Source organism: Lithobates pipiens, unplaced genomic scaffold (assembly GCF_037356315.1).
Source record: "Lithobates pipiens isolate NorthernLeopardFrog02 unplaced genomic scaffold, aLitPip1_a1.2 Scaffold_28, whole genome shotgun sequence".
Classification (NCBI taxonomy): domain Eukaryota; kingdom Metazoa; phylum Chordata; class Amphibia; order Anura; family Ranidae; genus Lithobates; species Lithobates pipiens.
The window spans coordinates 188812831-188829837 of NW_027507789.1; the positions used below are offsets into that span (position 1 = coordinate 188812831).

The 17007-nt window shown below is 38.9% G+C and overlaps 1 protein-coding gene across 4 annotated transcripts in view; it reads right to left on the reverse strand.

The window, feature by feature from the left end:
- SCN4A (sodium voltage-gated channel alpha subunit 4) overlaps window positions 1–17007 on the reverse strand; it is a 191432-nt gene that overhangs the window by 85952 nt on the left and 88473 nt on the right. For all 4 annotated transcript variants that reach the window (XM_077460164.1, XM_077460162.1, XM_077460160.1 and 1 more), the window contains 5 exons: window positions 14320–14411; window positions 9936–10223; window positions 9743–9806; window positions 5827–5968; window positions 4099–4311 (listed from right to left, as the gene is read on the reverse strand). In XM_077460164.1, the coding sequence (XP_077316290.1) occupies window positions 4099–4311; window positions 5827–5968; window positions 9743–9806; window positions 9936–10223; window positions 14320–14411 (799 nt within the window). The remainder of the gene's footprint in view (window positions 1–4098; window positions 4312–5826; window positions 5969–9742; window positions 9807–9935; window positions 10224–14319; window positions 14412–17007) is intronic.

Below are 17007 nucleotides of genomic sequence, written 5' to 3' on the forward strand. Positions count from 1 at the left end.
AAGTTCCAAGCTATCGAGTTTCTACTGTGGATAAGAAATTAAATGTAAAAATCCAATTGGTTGCTTAAATAGAGATGCTTTCCTTTCGAACATTTTGCCCTTCTAATGTCTACCTCTAATCTCTTCTGTCATCTGATTTGATTCATTTAAAGTCATCAAAAAAATGCAATGCAGAAACTGCACTATCACCAACAGCCAGATTACAACAAAGACACACACTGACCACCCACAAGGCTACCTTTTCACATAACAAATCTTATTAAAATGTTGTAAAGTTTAATGACTTCACCTGCCTCATTTTTGTCTTTTACTAGAGCAGGTCAAAAATTTACAAGTGACCGCACTGTGGTGAAAAATTTGCAGACATGGCCTGAAATGTTAATAAAAACATATTAAGAGAAATGGGAAAGGGGCTGCCCAAATATAAGCACAAAGAGTGATTTGTAGACTAAAGCCAAAAACCGAAAAAAAACTCCAACAGCGTGGTCCATTTATACTTAAATGTTGTGGTAATACACATTTTACCATCTGTTAATGTAACTCAAAGTAATGCACTATTACAATGCACCTGCACTGAAGTACATATACCATGTTTGGTGGTGTGCTGTGTTGAAAAAAATGTGCATATTTGATTTTGTCTGCCTTTGGTGCCATATTAATCTATTCAAATGAATTGATTGCCTTAGCACAGTCCATGTTAACACAACACAGCATGGGTTTACACCCGGCCTCACTGATCCAACTTTTCTTTCGCAAGCCCCACAGAGACTCCTGAGGGCTTCCCAGTTTTTGCAGTCTTACGGCTGGATCCCAGCGGAGACTGTACTCTTTGGACGGGCTCCTCTAATATTAGATCACTGGAGGACTATTCAGTTATCACACTTTCTCGGCTCATTGCCTAAACCGGCAATATTCACTCGAAAACGTCACTCTTTTGAGGAACTATGTTTGGTGGAGGGTCCGATTTGAGGGTTACCTTTCTACATCCTACAAATTCTTTTTGGAACTTCATGCTGCTTAGGATCCCCTGTATCTAGCAAAATGGGAGAGGGATGCGAGTTACATTTTCGGAACCCCAAAAAGAATGTATACTCTTCTTTGCACAGAAGTCTTCTTTATGTAGCAAATATCAGGACAGGAGACCACATATAAAATAATTACACATGGATATAGAACCCCATCAGACTTGGCAAAGATATTCCCCAACCAAACAGATTGCTGTTGATGCTGTGATGTTCACCCGGGAACTATATTGCACATCTTCTGGGAATGCCCTGTGCTCAAGACGTTTTCGGAACCAGTCCTCAAACTCATATATAATTTTATAGACATTTCCCTACAGGATCACCCAGCTGCGGTTCTACTTAACCTTACCCCTTTATCAAAGAAACGTTATCATAAATCCCTTCTCAAACATCTTCTTAATGCTGCACGAGTGTGCATTCTACCTCTATGGAAACAACAATCTGCGCCAACGGTGGCTCAGTGGTTCGCAAGGCTGAAGGATATAGAGCAAATGGAAGACTTGACCTCTGTTCTGCGAAATAAGTCAGAGGAACATAATTTTTGGATCTTTTCTGCTTCTCCGATCTGCATTTATGAAACAAAAAAAAAAAAGTGGTGTGCGCAGAATCTGGTAGTACACACCGTTTACACTGACATCCCACAGTGATTTGGCTGATCTCCCTTTTTCCTCAAAATAAAGAAAGACTCTAAGACAGACTGATTGGAATGGTCATGGCATTCCTATATAAGCATTATTTCTTTCTTGTTGCCACTTGTATATGCCTTACTCTTCCGCAGTATATCTCGGAGTATTGGTTGTGCCAATTATGTTTACTACTAATTGTATGTTGTACAAAGTTACCCTCTTATTATATCTGTTGCACAGTCTTACATAAAAAATGTAAGAAAAAAGAAAAACCCAGCACAGCATAAAAAGATGAATGGGCAATATTCATCTCAATACAAGCACATTTTCTATAATGGCTGGTGCCGTTGTGTGAAGTAAAAACCTTTTTCAGATGCTAAAGGGAAGGAATGAATCATTAAGTTTGTCACCTGTGCTCTACTGGGGAGATTTTCCTTCATGTCCTGCCCCGTAGACACATCAGGAAGCAAGAGGGAATTTGTCCAAAGTGAGGGAAATCTTCTGCTGGAACATTGCCACACACTTGCTTGTTATTGGCGACAACAGTTATCAGTTAACAGTTATCAGGACAAAGAGAAATGGTGACTCTTCCCCACATGGACACTGATACTACTTCAAAACTTAAAAAAAAAAAAAAAAAAACTAAAAATGAACAGTTACACTACTTTTCAGGTACCGAGATGAAAGTATGCCCCTGTTTTTTGTGTCTCTTATCTTTAATGTCTCCCAAAATTTTAGAGATGCATTCTGCAGCTTCTTTCCTGCCCTAAAGGTAAAATACATTTCAGCTGTAACTGGCTGTCTTAGGTTTGGCATTCTTTAAATGTCGAGATGACACAGAACAAAACACTGCATAAAACCCAGCGATGTTCACCAAAAAGCACAACACAAGTAATTTTTTAGACATCTAAGTTATGCGGCAGAAGCTGATCAGGCAACATAAATTATACTGATAGAATAGCATTTATTAAGCTAGGTCAATTTTAACTTGCCAATCTACTTGTTTTCTTTGTTCCTCCGAAGACCTCCTGCTCTCTAGCTCCCTCATCACCTCCTCCCATGCTCGCCTCCAGGACTTTTCCAGAGCCTCTCCTATCTTATGAAACTCCCTACCCCAATCTGTCAGACTATCTCCTACTCTGTCTGCTTTTAGACGATCCCTGAAAACGCTTCTCTTCAGAAAACCCTATTCTGCCTCTACAGAACTGTGCTTTGATTTTTTTCCATCATATCATCCCCCACAGTTATCTTCTGTATCACTTGACCCTCCTGCCTAGAGAGTAAGCTCTAACGAGCAGGGCCCTCTGAGTCCTCCTGTATTGAATTGTATTGTAACTGTACTGTCTGCCCTCATGTTGTAAAGTGCCGTGCAAACTGTTAGCGCTGTATAACTCCTGTATTATTATAATAACTATAACGAATACCCAGGCAACAATAGAATCTTCAGTGGTTTAGTAGTGAACTTGGCATATAAAACATACAAATGGATGTCTGCTACCATCCTCAGCATAGTCTATGAAAGCTCCAGTTAAGTTAGAGGAACTGTACACTTTCTAAGGGCCTCTGGATAAAGACACTGCTGGCTTTAGCGTGTACCTATTAACTGTTTTTTTTTATCAATAATATATGCTCAAGAGGAAAGCTGATGGTATGCATGTTGTCAAGGAAGGCTAAGGCTAACAGAATTGAGTATTTGCCCTCCTGGGCCCATGCAACTTTCCCATTGAGACATCGGAAACAGTCTCAGCATGAAAAATAGATACCTGCTGCCCGTTCAGACCTGTCATAGCAACTGGTACAGGAAAGTTGTCCAGCAGCAATTTATTACTTACTTATACTTCTTGTTCAGCACATAAAAGTATTTCACAATTTACCACCTCTCTTTATAGCATATAGAATACATAAAATACAGTATATGTTTGTAAAAAAGGTGTTTCAAATAACACTCACCTTTTTCCACGACCTCCAATTATTGGGAAAACCATGGCACACTTTGGGGTTGATTTACTAAAACTGGAGTGAAAAATCTGGTGCAGCTCTGGATAGAAACCAATCAGCTTCCAGATTTTTGTTTGTCAAAACATAATTGAACAAGCTGAAGTTAGAAGCCAGTTGGCTACCATGCACAGTTGCACCAGATTTTACTCTCTCTCTAGTTTTTATAAATCAGTCACTTTGTGTGATGCATTTACTGTAGCCCATAGGTAACGATCCCTGTTATGAAAGGATTAGCTGGGGTGTTTGGTCCCCCAGGTCACGATTTCCAATATATTTATTTTATACAGTATTGTAAATCAAAAAATTAAAAAGTTATTTACAAAATGTCCAGTTAAAACTAGACTCATAGAACTGGACAAGCTTGTCATGACTAAATGCTAACAACACTCAGAACCTTAAACTTCACCTTTATGTCATAGTGGAACCTAGTAGCTGTTCCAGATACTGACCCTTCGACCCTGCTCTTCTTGATGTTTCTTCAGCTGTTCCAGCATATCCTGGAATTCCTTTTCCTTTTCTAAGGCTTCTTGCATGGTGGCTTCATTCTGCTCAGCGTAAGCCATGGCTACTACAGCCAGGATAAGGTTTATCAGGTAGAATGACCCTAGGAAAATTATAACCACAAAGAAAACCATATAGGTCTTTCCAGCTGCTCTGAGAGTCTAGAAAAGGAAAGTAGAAAGACATGTGTCAGAAAATTTTCACACATTACAATTACATATTTAACATTTGCTCCCCTTCAGGGCAGTTTGCATGTAACATTACATTACTTTGTTTATAAAGAAAACCTCTCAGATTTTTGTTTATATATGGCTGCTGTAAGAGGCCATTTTGTGACTCCCAGATATAGTACTAGATCCACACAAGACAGCTAACAGCCTTAAAGTGAACCTATGGTCAAGCTATGAACATTAAAAAAAATTAACATTTTCTTAACACTCGGTATGTTTTTTTTTAAATAAGCCTAACTGACCACTGTAGCTGGCAGCTGCAGGCACTGTGGAACATTCTTAAAGTTCACAGCAGACACACTTAAGTTCTTGAAGTTATTTTCTTAGGCTGGTCATACACTTGTAGATTTTTTTTTTTTAAACAATTTTAACAGATTCCTCCATCTATGCTATACAGTGCGTATGGACAAATCTCCCTTCTGAGCTATTGTACTCTGACAAAGGCCGGCAATAGCACCTGAAAAGCACCGAACAGTGTCTACATCTGACTGGATGTAACCACTGTTCAACCAACAATTTTCACCCATCTCCTTGATTGAAGCTGGGTTCATACTATTGTGAATTGCATGAGGGTTCCCCTACATCCAATTTGCATGTCAGGAGATTGTGACCGGCTCTCTATGGAGCCGGTTCACACATCTCCGGAGTTGCTCCGGTGCGAATTGCACAGGAGTTCTGTGCTTCTTCTGGTCCATTTAGATCCAAATTCAGCCAAAAAACTGGGACTGAAATCAGACTTGAAAGGGTGAACAGCGACGTACTGGACTCCTGCTATGAGCCGAACCCAGCCTGAAGGATGTCGCTTACACAAACAAATATCTCCCCTCCTTCTCATAATATCCAAGAAAAATGTGTTTTAGCTGAGTCTACATACTGCATACTCATTCACTTTTCATAAACCCTAAAAATGATTTCCCCCAGAGCAATAATCCAGTCTTATCCCTAGCCTAGTCCTCTATCCTAGCTCAAGCCAAAGCTAAAAAAAGTGGGTATGTGATAACATTTAAACAATCATTACCTTCTCAGCAGCTGCCAATTAAACTTTCTCGGAGGACATAGCCTACCTGCTGAGCAAATCTAATCTGCATCCTGGCACACAGCCCTGATTTTGACTTTTTTTTCCTGAACATCCATGGAGACTTTAACGTACTGGTCTATGGATTGAATTCAATTATCATTCTCATAAATGGGTGCATAACTTAGGTTTGGCAGACTTCCAAGTTTTGGATAGATTGGACTATTTTAGACATTGTATAATACTAGTAACTTGCTGTGAAAGTTGTCTGCCGCATGCTTTTTCTCATTTATGTTTTGTGCTACAACTAATTTCACACATTCTATTTCTTTCAAAGTGTGAAAATAATTTTTTTAAAAAGGTAGTTTATTCTAAACAAAAAATCATAAACTCCACTCATGTGTAGCTTGTAGAGCAATGAGACAGCCTACCAGTTGGAAGAGGTTCTCCCAGAAGTCTTGGGTCATCAACCTGAACAGCGACAAGAAAGCCCAGCTGAAGGAGTCATAGCTGGTATAACCATAATTGGGATTCCTTCCAGTTTTCATACACACATAGCTTTCTGGGCATTTCCTGTTGATAAAAGACACCAGAGTAACTTATTCTGGTTATCTCTCCATCTACCAGCATCTACGCTCTTACAAGTCTTTTCAAAAGGAGTAAATATAAACAAAAAACAAAATACAATTTGTACATTTTGTGGCTTACTGCTGTCCACTTCAGGTTTTCCATGTTAGGCTTCTGCCCCAGAATACCTTCAGGAAAAATAAAAGTCATAGATACGTATGGTTTCCATAGCAAGTGCAAGACCAATGCCCTAGTCCTACAAATTAACATGGTAGAATAAGGAACCATTGCAAAATTTGAGAGAAAATCTCCTAGACAGCCGATGTGTTAACAAGTGTCCCCATTGAAGGATTTCCCCTCTGTTCCAGTTCTGGCGACAACTCAAAATATGAAATTTCTTATCACTTTGACTTCCAGTGTCAGGCATCATCACCATCACAAATAAAAAGGGAAATCCCCCTAATCAGGGACACAGACAGCAACACATGCCAGAGATTTTAACATTTACTTGCGCCAAAAACTAAAAAGAAACGTTTTAGCTTTGCATACATTTTTTAATTTAATTACAAAACTTACAAGGAGGAACAAAAAAAGTACCATAAGGCCAGTTCTCAGAGAACCTCACTGAGCGAAAGGCAGACTATTACGATGGCTTGGAGTCAGGTCATTTTAGAGTAAGATCATATGTCTCCACTAATTACACTTAACAACTGTTTTCACTTTATCTGTTAATAGGCTTTCAGCGTCAGAAACCTTGGTGTCTACTTACTGTGAATATTATCATTACACGTATTTAATAGAACTTTGCATGACATTATCATGGCTAATAAGATGTATAACAGCAGCAAAGGGTTTGCATCCTTACCCAGGAACTAAAGCTCAACTCCAAAAAAACATCTTTTATTTTACATTTAATAAAGAAATGAGAAAAGTTAGTGCAATTTTTTATCGCTGTCCATGTCCCTATTATATAGGTTTTCCTTCCTGTCATTCTGACACTGATGGGAAAATCTCTCACAGGGACCCAGAAAAAAAAAAAGAAAAACATGTTTAGAATGTCTGATTTATTTCTATCTGTACCTTCAAGGCAACACCCTCCCCTTTCATTCCTTATATACACTATACTGTCAAAAGTATTGGGATACCTGTCTTTACACGTACTTGAACTTTAATTCATGTTCCACTCATAATTAGAGCGGAGACTGTGACCCAGGTCTTCTCGTCCACCATCAGTACCTGACCTCACAAATGCGCTTCTGTAATAATGGTCAAACATTCCCATAGATACACTCCTAAACCTTATGGACAGCCTTCCCAGAAGAGTTAAAGCTGGTATAGCTGCAAAGGGTGGTCCAACTCCATATTGAACCCTACGGACTAAGACTGGAATGCCATTAAAGTTCATGTGCGTGAAAAGGCAGACGTCTCAATACTTTTGGTAATATAGTGCAGGTGTAACAGGGAGAGGAAGTGAGGGCAAATCTTCTCAAATATTAGATCTTTTTCACTGTATCAAAAATATCCTCCCGTTAAAGGATGTCCTATCTATTCCGGTTATTATGACAACTCAAAATGTCAAGATTTCTGTTCCACTGACATGTATCACAACGACAAATCGAAGGGGAAATTCCCCCCCAGCAGGGACACAGACAGCAGTAAAAACATGACAGAGTCTTTAACATTTCCTCACTCCAAAAACTACAGCATGGTACACACTAGTATTTTTTTTTTCCATTCAACCTACCAGGGTTGAACAAAAGAAAACTGACAGCTCCGGAGGAGTTTCCCCTGCTGTACTATTGTGTTCTGTATTTCAATTTTTTTATTGAAAGAATCAAGTAATATCAAAAGTAGCAGGTAACAGAGGTCACCTCTCGAACTGTCACAATGCCAGACACATGAATACCAAAATATGAACAAGCGAAAATAACATGGTCCATTAATATAAGGGTACAAAACAATAGTCATGGAATGTTCTTGTATAAATCTGCTAAGATTAGAAAGTCCAACAGATAGTATCAGGAAGTAATAAACATATGGTCTATATACTAGAGAACTATTCTAATCAATAGTTAAAATTGTAACCATGTGCAATAAAGTGCAGGAACCTGAGTGTGGTATGGAGAATAGTGGATAAGGGGAAACAAGTTATCCCTGTACAAATTTCTGAGAATATCTGCAAAATCTAAAAACTTTAATAAAGCTCTAAAAAGGTAACCCAACATATATTTGAGTTAAACAATATAAGAAAAGCAGCGGGGAGAAAAGTAGGAGAGATGAAAAAAGGAGCAATGCCTTGTACACACGATCGGAAATTCGGCTAGCAAAAGACGAGAGCTTTTGGTCGGAAAACGCGATCGTGTGTATGCTCCATCAGACTTTTGCTGTCCGAATTTTCGGCCAGCAAAACACTGAGAGCATCTCAATTTTTCAGTCGGAAAAAGTTCCTATCCGAAAAATGCGTTCGTCTGTATGCAATTCCGACAACTCACGAATGCTCTGATTCAACTACGAGATGGAAGATATTGGCTACTGGCTATTAAACTTCCTTTTTCTAGTCCCGTCGTATGTGATGGATGTCACCGTATTCTTGAAGGTTGGAATTTGGTGTGACCGTGTGTATGCAAGACAGCTTGAGCGAAATTCCCTCGGGAATTAACTTCATTCATTGAGTTATACACCTTAAACAGGCATCCCATCAATAAGTTGTAAGTACATCTTGTATGCATATACTTGTTTTAGGCCAAAGACTTACTATGTTTAAAAGAAGAGATAGTAATGAAAGCTCTGGTGTCTCCACCTTCAGAAACATGTCAGCAATAGTCACTCATGGATTTTTTTGCTGATTCATTTTAGAGCTGAATAGCTGCTAATGGGCTGTAAAAACTGACACATTTCTTCCTTTGTTTATTAAAACGAATGTAAAAAAAAAGATTATTCAGTTTTCCATAGAAACCTAATTAGAATCCCAGTCAGGTGTTGTGCTGTCCATGTCCCAATTAGAAAGATTCAATTTTTCTTTTTCCAAGTGACCATTGTCCCTGGGATTTACAGTGAATGAACATCTAAAGTTTTAAGTCGGCGCTGGAAAAGGAATAGAGGGGAAATCTTCCAATGGAGATAAGTGTTCTGGTGACAACTGTTTGAGAGCCATTCCTTCTATTAATAAAGAGGAAGTAAAGGTTTTTAACTGTTCGAAATTTGGCTATAGATAGAATTTAAAGGCCTGGTTCATAATGATTGTACATGTTTTTGCAGGGGAAAAAAAATGTGCATTTATGATTATAATTTTTTATTTTTACAGGAGCCTGCAAAGCATTGCACCCACAATCAGTGGATCGTGGATGCAATGTCAGGCTACTGCACACTCTTCCTGCATCTTTCTGACCGTGCCTCTATATGGAATTTCACGGAGGAAGTGTCATTGGACTACAAATGTGCTGATGACCACACTCATAGTCCATTAAAGAACCACAAGGCCACATGTCATGGTGGCAGATGGGATTTGTAGCTTATTCATCCATGAAACCCCACACAGCCATGCCAATTTTAAATGTGACAGAGGCTGCGAGGGAGAAGAACCCCTGCCTGCTGTCTAGGGGAATAGGGGGGCGGGGGCTCTGGGGATGGGAAGTAGGGGATTAGGAACTTGTTACACCCTAAATATGGGTGTAACATGTAACACATTCCTAAAGTTGAACCTTCCAAAAGGTGAGCCTTTTATAATTATCCAAGATTTGAGTTGCAATACCATCACATGCACAAAAACACATCACTCACCCACTGTCACTGCTGTTGCCGCACAGAAGAGCATCAAGCGCTCCATCAAGAAAGTAAAAATTTGCTATGTGCAAAAAATAAAATAAAAAAAATGAAAAAGACATACAATAAGTTATTACATTATATTGACCAACAATGCATGTTCAATAAAAGTGTAGTAATATATAGTAAGCCAATCTGGCTGTAGCCTTACACTCATCATTGAGGTAGGGACCCCAATCTATGGAGACATTGGCATACATCTCAGGGTCGTCATAAAAGGTGGAGTTGCTGTCAAAATTTATAGAACTTATTGTTACATTTCTGTAAAATTCGTAAGCCTCCTCTGGAGGTGGCCAGCGCACACACTTTTGCCTCAGATTTCCCATAAACAATTGGAGACCAATTAGTGCAAAGACGGCTAGACAGAAGACAGTCAAAATCATGACATCTGCCAACTTTTTCACGGACTGAATGAGGGCGCCAACAATGGTCTTCAAGCCTAGAACAGAAAGAGTGAAATTTTTGTTACTGTCATGGCATTAATTAATCTCATTGAGCCCTGTTACGCCAAAGAATGGATAATTCTGAAAACATTCCCATCTACTTTCCTTGACAAAAGCCCATTAAAGTAACCTAATGTTTAGAGGTCGACCGATATGGGTTTTTCTCTGGCCGATGCCGATGCCGATATTTAGAAATCATGGCGGCCGATAGCCGATATATGATGCCGATTTTTTTGGGCCGATATGTTAGGCCGATTTTATTTTATTTATTTTTTTCCTTTTTTATATATTTTTTTTGATCTAACACACCTTTCCCACTGGGGCGTTTTTCAGGCGCTTTTGGGCTAAAAATAGCGCCTGTAAAGTGCCTGCAAAATGGCTCCCCTGCAGTCTGTGTGAAAGACAGAGTGCTTTCACACTGAGGCGATGCGCTGGCAGGATCTTAAAAAAAAGTCCTGCAAGCAGCACGTTTGGAGTGGTGTATACCACTCCTCCACCACTCCTGCCCATTGATATGAATGGGCACCACTGCCAAAGCGCATGCAATGCGATTTGGCAGCAGTGCTTCATGGGCGCATTTAACCTCTTCCTTGGCCGCTAGCTGGGTTAGATGTGCCCCACTAGCAGCCAAATAGCACCGCTAAAATGATGGTAAAGAGCCGCTAAAACTTGCATTTTACCATCAACGCCTGCCCGCTCCAGTGTGAAAGCAGTCTTCATAAGTGATACAGAAAATTTCTTACATTTAAACATTTATTAAACAAAACAAACCTCCAATCAGTTTACTTGTATGTACGATTTAGATTAAAAAAAAAAAAAAAAAAAAAAAAACTATATATTAAATAAAAAAAAGGTAGTCAAAACTTTTGGACGAAAAAAAAAAATGGGCTAACTTTACTGTTTTTTTATTTTATTTTTATTTTTTAAATAGTGTATTTTTTTCCCAAAAAAATGCATTTGAAAGACCTCTGTGCAAATACCGTGTGACATAAAATATTGCAACAACCGCTATTTTATTCCCTAGGATCTCTGCTAAATATATATATATATATATATATATATATATATATATATATATATATATATAATTTTTGGGGGGGTCCAAGTGATTTTCTGACAGAAAATACAGGATTTTTACTTGTAAGCAACAAGTGTCAGAAAAGATTTAGTCTTTAAATGGTTAAACTGAGAACTTCTACACACAGAGATGACTTCATTCATTCAAGTGTAAACATTGTATCATTTTGTTCTTTTCTTGGCAGTCTGCCCAGAGAGGAGGAAAGTGTTTCTATGACGACTCAGGCAACTTACACTGACTTATATACAGAAGTCATTTCAAAGTCCCGCTGTAGTTCTACATCGGCTTTTTATCAGCACAATCGGCCGATGCCGATTATTTAAAAAACGGCAAATATCTCTACTAATGTTTTCCATTACATGCACTAAACTCAGGTTAGTCTAGACCAGTGGTGGTCAACTTTCTTGATTATAAGGTCCTCAAGTGTGGCCCCAACATGTCCAAAGGGCTGCACATAACATTAAGTGAATATACATTTTAAGAGACAGCAGACACACACAACACGATATAGTTAAGAATATGGGCATGATACAAGAGATGGTCAGAGACACTGGACATAATAGAGGAAATGGTCAGAGATTGCAGACAAAATACAAGAGATGGTCAGAGACTACAGGCAAGCTGAACATTAGACTTAAGATGGTGTGAGTAGCTGGGGACTAGAGACATGCTTCAGGAGACAGTCATGAAATGGAGACATATGGGCACTGTTTCCACAATTCAGATCCTCTACAAGGCTGGGCTTAAAGCAAATATAAAATACATAATGCAATCAAATGTGCTGAAAGAGAGAGGAAGAGAGCAGATTGAGCAGAGAAATGACATCATCAGTCTGCTGCTACTTCCTGACTGTCTAATCAACAGCTTGAGTGGGGGCCAGGTAGTATTTCTTAGCTTTAACAGAGAAAATAGGGTAATTTTTCTGAATGTGTTGATGGGCTTTGATAGACCTCCACCTCAAATCTCTTGAATGAATGGACAGAAATTCTCCTTGTTTGTATCTGTATATTTAGATGTTTGCATGGAGTTTAGCTTTAAACTTGCAATTATGTAGTGGAAAAGAGCTACATGGATTGCCTTCTATGCATCTAGATCCAGATTATTTACACTAGACGGCAGAATTAATTGTTCCTAGCTCCCATCGGTCATCTCTATTGCCAAACCATTTGGAAAGGCTCCCTGATGCAGAGCCATAGGAGAAAAAAACCTAAGCCTTGATTTCCTGTTTAGCTATTCCAACAGACAAAGCGTATGTGCTGTATGGCTACAATGTAAGACTTCGAAATTCCTGACATCTTGCAAACTAAAATGGACAAGGACATGATCTAATTAAGGGTTATGAACAAGAAGAGTAAGGTTACCGGGGGTCAGGGAAGTAAGGAAACAAACATCAACAACACTGTAAATGATACTGGAGACACTCGCGCAGGAGGTGCGAATCTGTGAAACTGAGACCGACTGCTCTTTGTTAACAATCTAATGACAAAAGCTTTCCCACTGTAACAAAGTCTTTTAGTAACTACGTTTAAGGACAAGGCATTTATTTCAACACAAAATCGGATGTGAATAATAGAAACATCAAGGTGTGAAGAAGAATACCAAATAATTACATTTGATCAAAGATTGTATGGCTCAGAACAGTGGACCAAATAATTACAATTGGACCTGGCAAACCTTATCAACTATTCAGCCATGGTGATTAAAAATAGGAGTTTAATACCTTTGCTCGGAGTTCATTGAGGGACACTGCTTGATAGTAAGCAACCTAAGGTTATCCAAAAGCAGTCCAAACAGAGGGAAGGGCACGCCTAAACACCACAGGTGAACTAACCTACCAAAAAAAAAAAAAAAAGAAGAAGAAAACGGCCTCTTGCAGAACCCTCCTTCAGAAACTAGCTACCGCAAAGGCAGAATATAGGATCCGGGAGGCTGGTCTACAGTTTCCTATGTGCCTAGTGTCCATTTCCCCTACAGGCAGCAGTATAACACTAGGTTGCTTTCTATTATGCTGTGTCCCTCAATAGACAGTAGAGAAACATGTTTCAGAGGAAGCCTAGATCTTTAATATTCTGAGATTAGTTTTATGCTGTGTACCCATTAGTCTCAGAAGCTTGAACATGTTTGTTCATAGTAAGAGGCCTAACCAGCTCTCCAGACAATTGGTGCAAAAACACGAAAAGAAAAGCTGGTAGATGTGGAACAGAAATTGTTTTAGCTAGGTGTAATATTAGTACCTACATTTAATTACTATGTAGCACCCTGAGGTTTAGGCAGGGTTGCTCCTAAATTTACCTGCCAGGTATAGCTACCTTGGCCCATTGTTAGGGATCAATTGATTTCACCCTAAGTCTGGAATTGCTTCACTTTTTTCTTTTGCCGCTAGGTGGCCGGGTACCTTGTGACATTAAATAAGACAAGGGCAAAGCAAAGATGGATTAGGAGTATAAGGGGTTTTCTTAAATCGGCTGGACGGCTGTCTGGGTGAACGTGTGTTTTACTGCCTCGAAATTGGGCCTATCCCGGGCACATCTGTAATTATTGCAATTTCCACCATTTTGGTGGATCCAGCTAAACACGAGTTTTGACCAATTTAGGGATAAGTGGTCAATATCATCAGGTGAGTGCTTATCCCATAGGGGGTGCACTGTGGTGAACAATTCATGGTGGAAGACAAAGAGGATTCCTTTAAATTGTTAAATCACATTTTGCACTGGCCAACTATTTGAAAGAACACGGTTTTGCAAGATGATAAATTGTTTCAGAGTGAATACTTTTTGATGACAAGAACAGTTTTATTTGTATTTGTATATATGGTATTCAGCAGATTAGGATTGTAACAATTCCAGTGTAGTATTTGTGATAATTGTTTGATGGATTAGTTATGTTTACACATAGCGAGCGCTTGTTTCGTTGGAGAACACTAGGAGCGATGATCTATACATTTACAGCTATTGTTAGCATGTATGCAAGCCACACAGGAAACATGCCATGAGTAAAATAAAATGAGTACAAACCTGGAATTACAGTGATTGTTTTAAGTGCACGGAGGACGCGGAATGTCCTGAGAGCAGATACATTCCCCAAATCTACAAACTCTGTAGTGTAACTAGAGAAAGAGTAAAAGAACATGGAAAGATCTTGAGGAAAGTTAAGTGTTGGACTGAAGTCAAGACCAGACAAACCATTCCATGCATTCAACATTTTTTTTTTTTACTAACAAAAGAGGTTCAGGCAATGCATTTTTCTTGTTTTCAGTTTGTAGCACATTTCTCAGACTGGGGTTGAAGTATAAATGGCGTCAAAGAAATAAGAAGGCTACCACCAATCTAGCCCTTTTGTGAAAATGCTAATTGCCTGGCTTTATTTAGCTTCCCTAGGCTGATGTCAGACAAGTGATCCTGCTGAGTGAATCTGTCACTTGTAACTGCTCACCAGTGCTGGATTGCTAAGAGACCACTTACCTTCTCCTATGGAATAGTTCCCTCAGTTAACCAGAAAGATAGCAAGCACGTTTCTACAGAGTTCTGGTCTAGGAAAGGAATGACTCCATTAGGTAAGTGGTTCTCTCACCTAGATGATTCTGTTGCTGGCAATAGATCTCTGGTTGCAGAAATAAAGTCTAAAAACATGGCCTTTACTGTTACATTCTACGCCCAGAGGTAAGTCAGTATTCCCAATGTCTAGATTTGCTCCAGGTGACATACTCAAAAGGTGAAGTATTGAGGAGCCCACAACTGCTTCTGCATAATTTATATCTTAAATAATCTCTACATGGAGTTAGATCTTTGATTGTAATAGGAACACGATGTTGGTTTCCATAAAATGTTTTCCAGATATTAAATGGAGCTGATGTTTTTACGCACCACACCATAGTTTTGTTTAGTTCGGTGAGGTCCCTGCTTGCCTCTTCATGTATGCATCTAATATTATCTGCATTATGGCTCCTGTGAAGGCTCACCTTTGTCGTAGTGTCAGCATTAAAAGACAGACAGTTAACATTTTTAGGAAAAGTGGTGGGCAACACATTCTGATTGACAGGTTTACATGAATTGAGTATCTTACTCAATCTGTACTAGTAAACTCTCCAACGAAAATAAAAGATAGAACCCAATTTTATTCAACCTGTTACTTGAGAATGGGACTGAAAGCAATCATAGGTTTCACTGTTCAGTGAGTATATCAAAGGACTTGGTTTGTAGTCTCAGCAACTAAAAGCCACTTCTAGATGTGGAAGCAATCTAAAGAGATCCCAGATGACATGATATCTAGTAATAGTGAGTGATGAGGAGGGTGCATGGAATTAACCCAGCAGGCTTCTGATGTTATTACACCCTAACAGTTGGCTGAACTTCCCGGCCTTTATATTATTTTCACTAACATTACTTCACTCCGTGTACTCTACCATAAGTAGCTACAAATCTATCCCCTAACCATGCTTAACTGAATGTTCTGTTAAACAGAACAGTCTTGTGTCTATCTGCTAATGTGAACATAAACATAAAATAATTGTGGTAAAATGAACAAGATTCCCAAAAAATGTCATGATCTTATGAGAGACAGTGATAGACAATACTGCCTATTATTTTCCGCTCACTATGGTTGCTTTCCTCTGTGATAAGCCAGTGCTGGGGTGTCTTAGTCGCTATATGGACCTGCAATATTGCTGATATTAACAATTTATAAAACAAGTTTAATGCTACAATAAATAAAACAAATTGAAAATTTTAAGGTGTAGTGATGTTGACCTACTACAAAATGAAGACAGAAGTTCAATGGCACTAAATTCAAAACTGCAAAGGAATGTCTATGGCCACCTTAAATCCAAATGAACATTTTAGTTTAAATGCACTAAATTCATTCAAGATGCATCAAGACAAAGAAAAAAAGTTGTGCACAGATGGCCCAATCATTTCAGTGCTCTCTCTCTGCAGAGGTCTGACAACCTGCAAACAGTGTTCATTTTGACTTCAAATTTTGATTTAGTTTTAGGCATAACCTTTTGACTAAAATGCCATTTAGATTTTAGTCAGATTATAGTGATCTGAATTGTTTTAGTTTTGTCATATTTTAATCTACTTACCGTATTTATTGGCGTATAACACGCGCCGACGTCTAACACGCACCCCAAGTTTAGGAGGGAATTTAAAAGAAAAAAAAAAAAAAACTTTTAGGAGGGAAGTGTAAGGAAAAAAAAACCTTACATTTAAATGCCCATTAATGCAGCCTTGTCAGTGTAATTTGCAGCCTTGCATTTAGACTTGTCAGTCATTTGCAGCCTTGTCTGTGTGTTTGCCATTTAAAAATGGTTCCCGCCGAGATACAAAGCGGATGTCCTGTGTATCTTGGCGGCGCTCGGTAGTTCTTGGCGGCTTTCGGCTATTTTCGGACACACTCAGCCGTTCGAGTGCGGCCGAAAATAGCTGAGAATGGCCGAGTGTGGCCGAAAATACCCGGAAGCCGCAGAGAATGGCAAAAAGGCTTACAAACAGTGGGGGATCGGCATATAACACACACCCCCGATTTCCCCCTGATTTTAGGGGGGGAAAGGTGCATGTTTTACACCGATAAATACAGTAACTACAATCTTATGCAATGCATTTTTTAAACATTTCTCTAGAAGTTCCAAAAGAATTATTAAATCTAATAACGTTATTATTTATGATATTAAGGTTTGAACATGCGCTGCAGACACAGATTTAGAC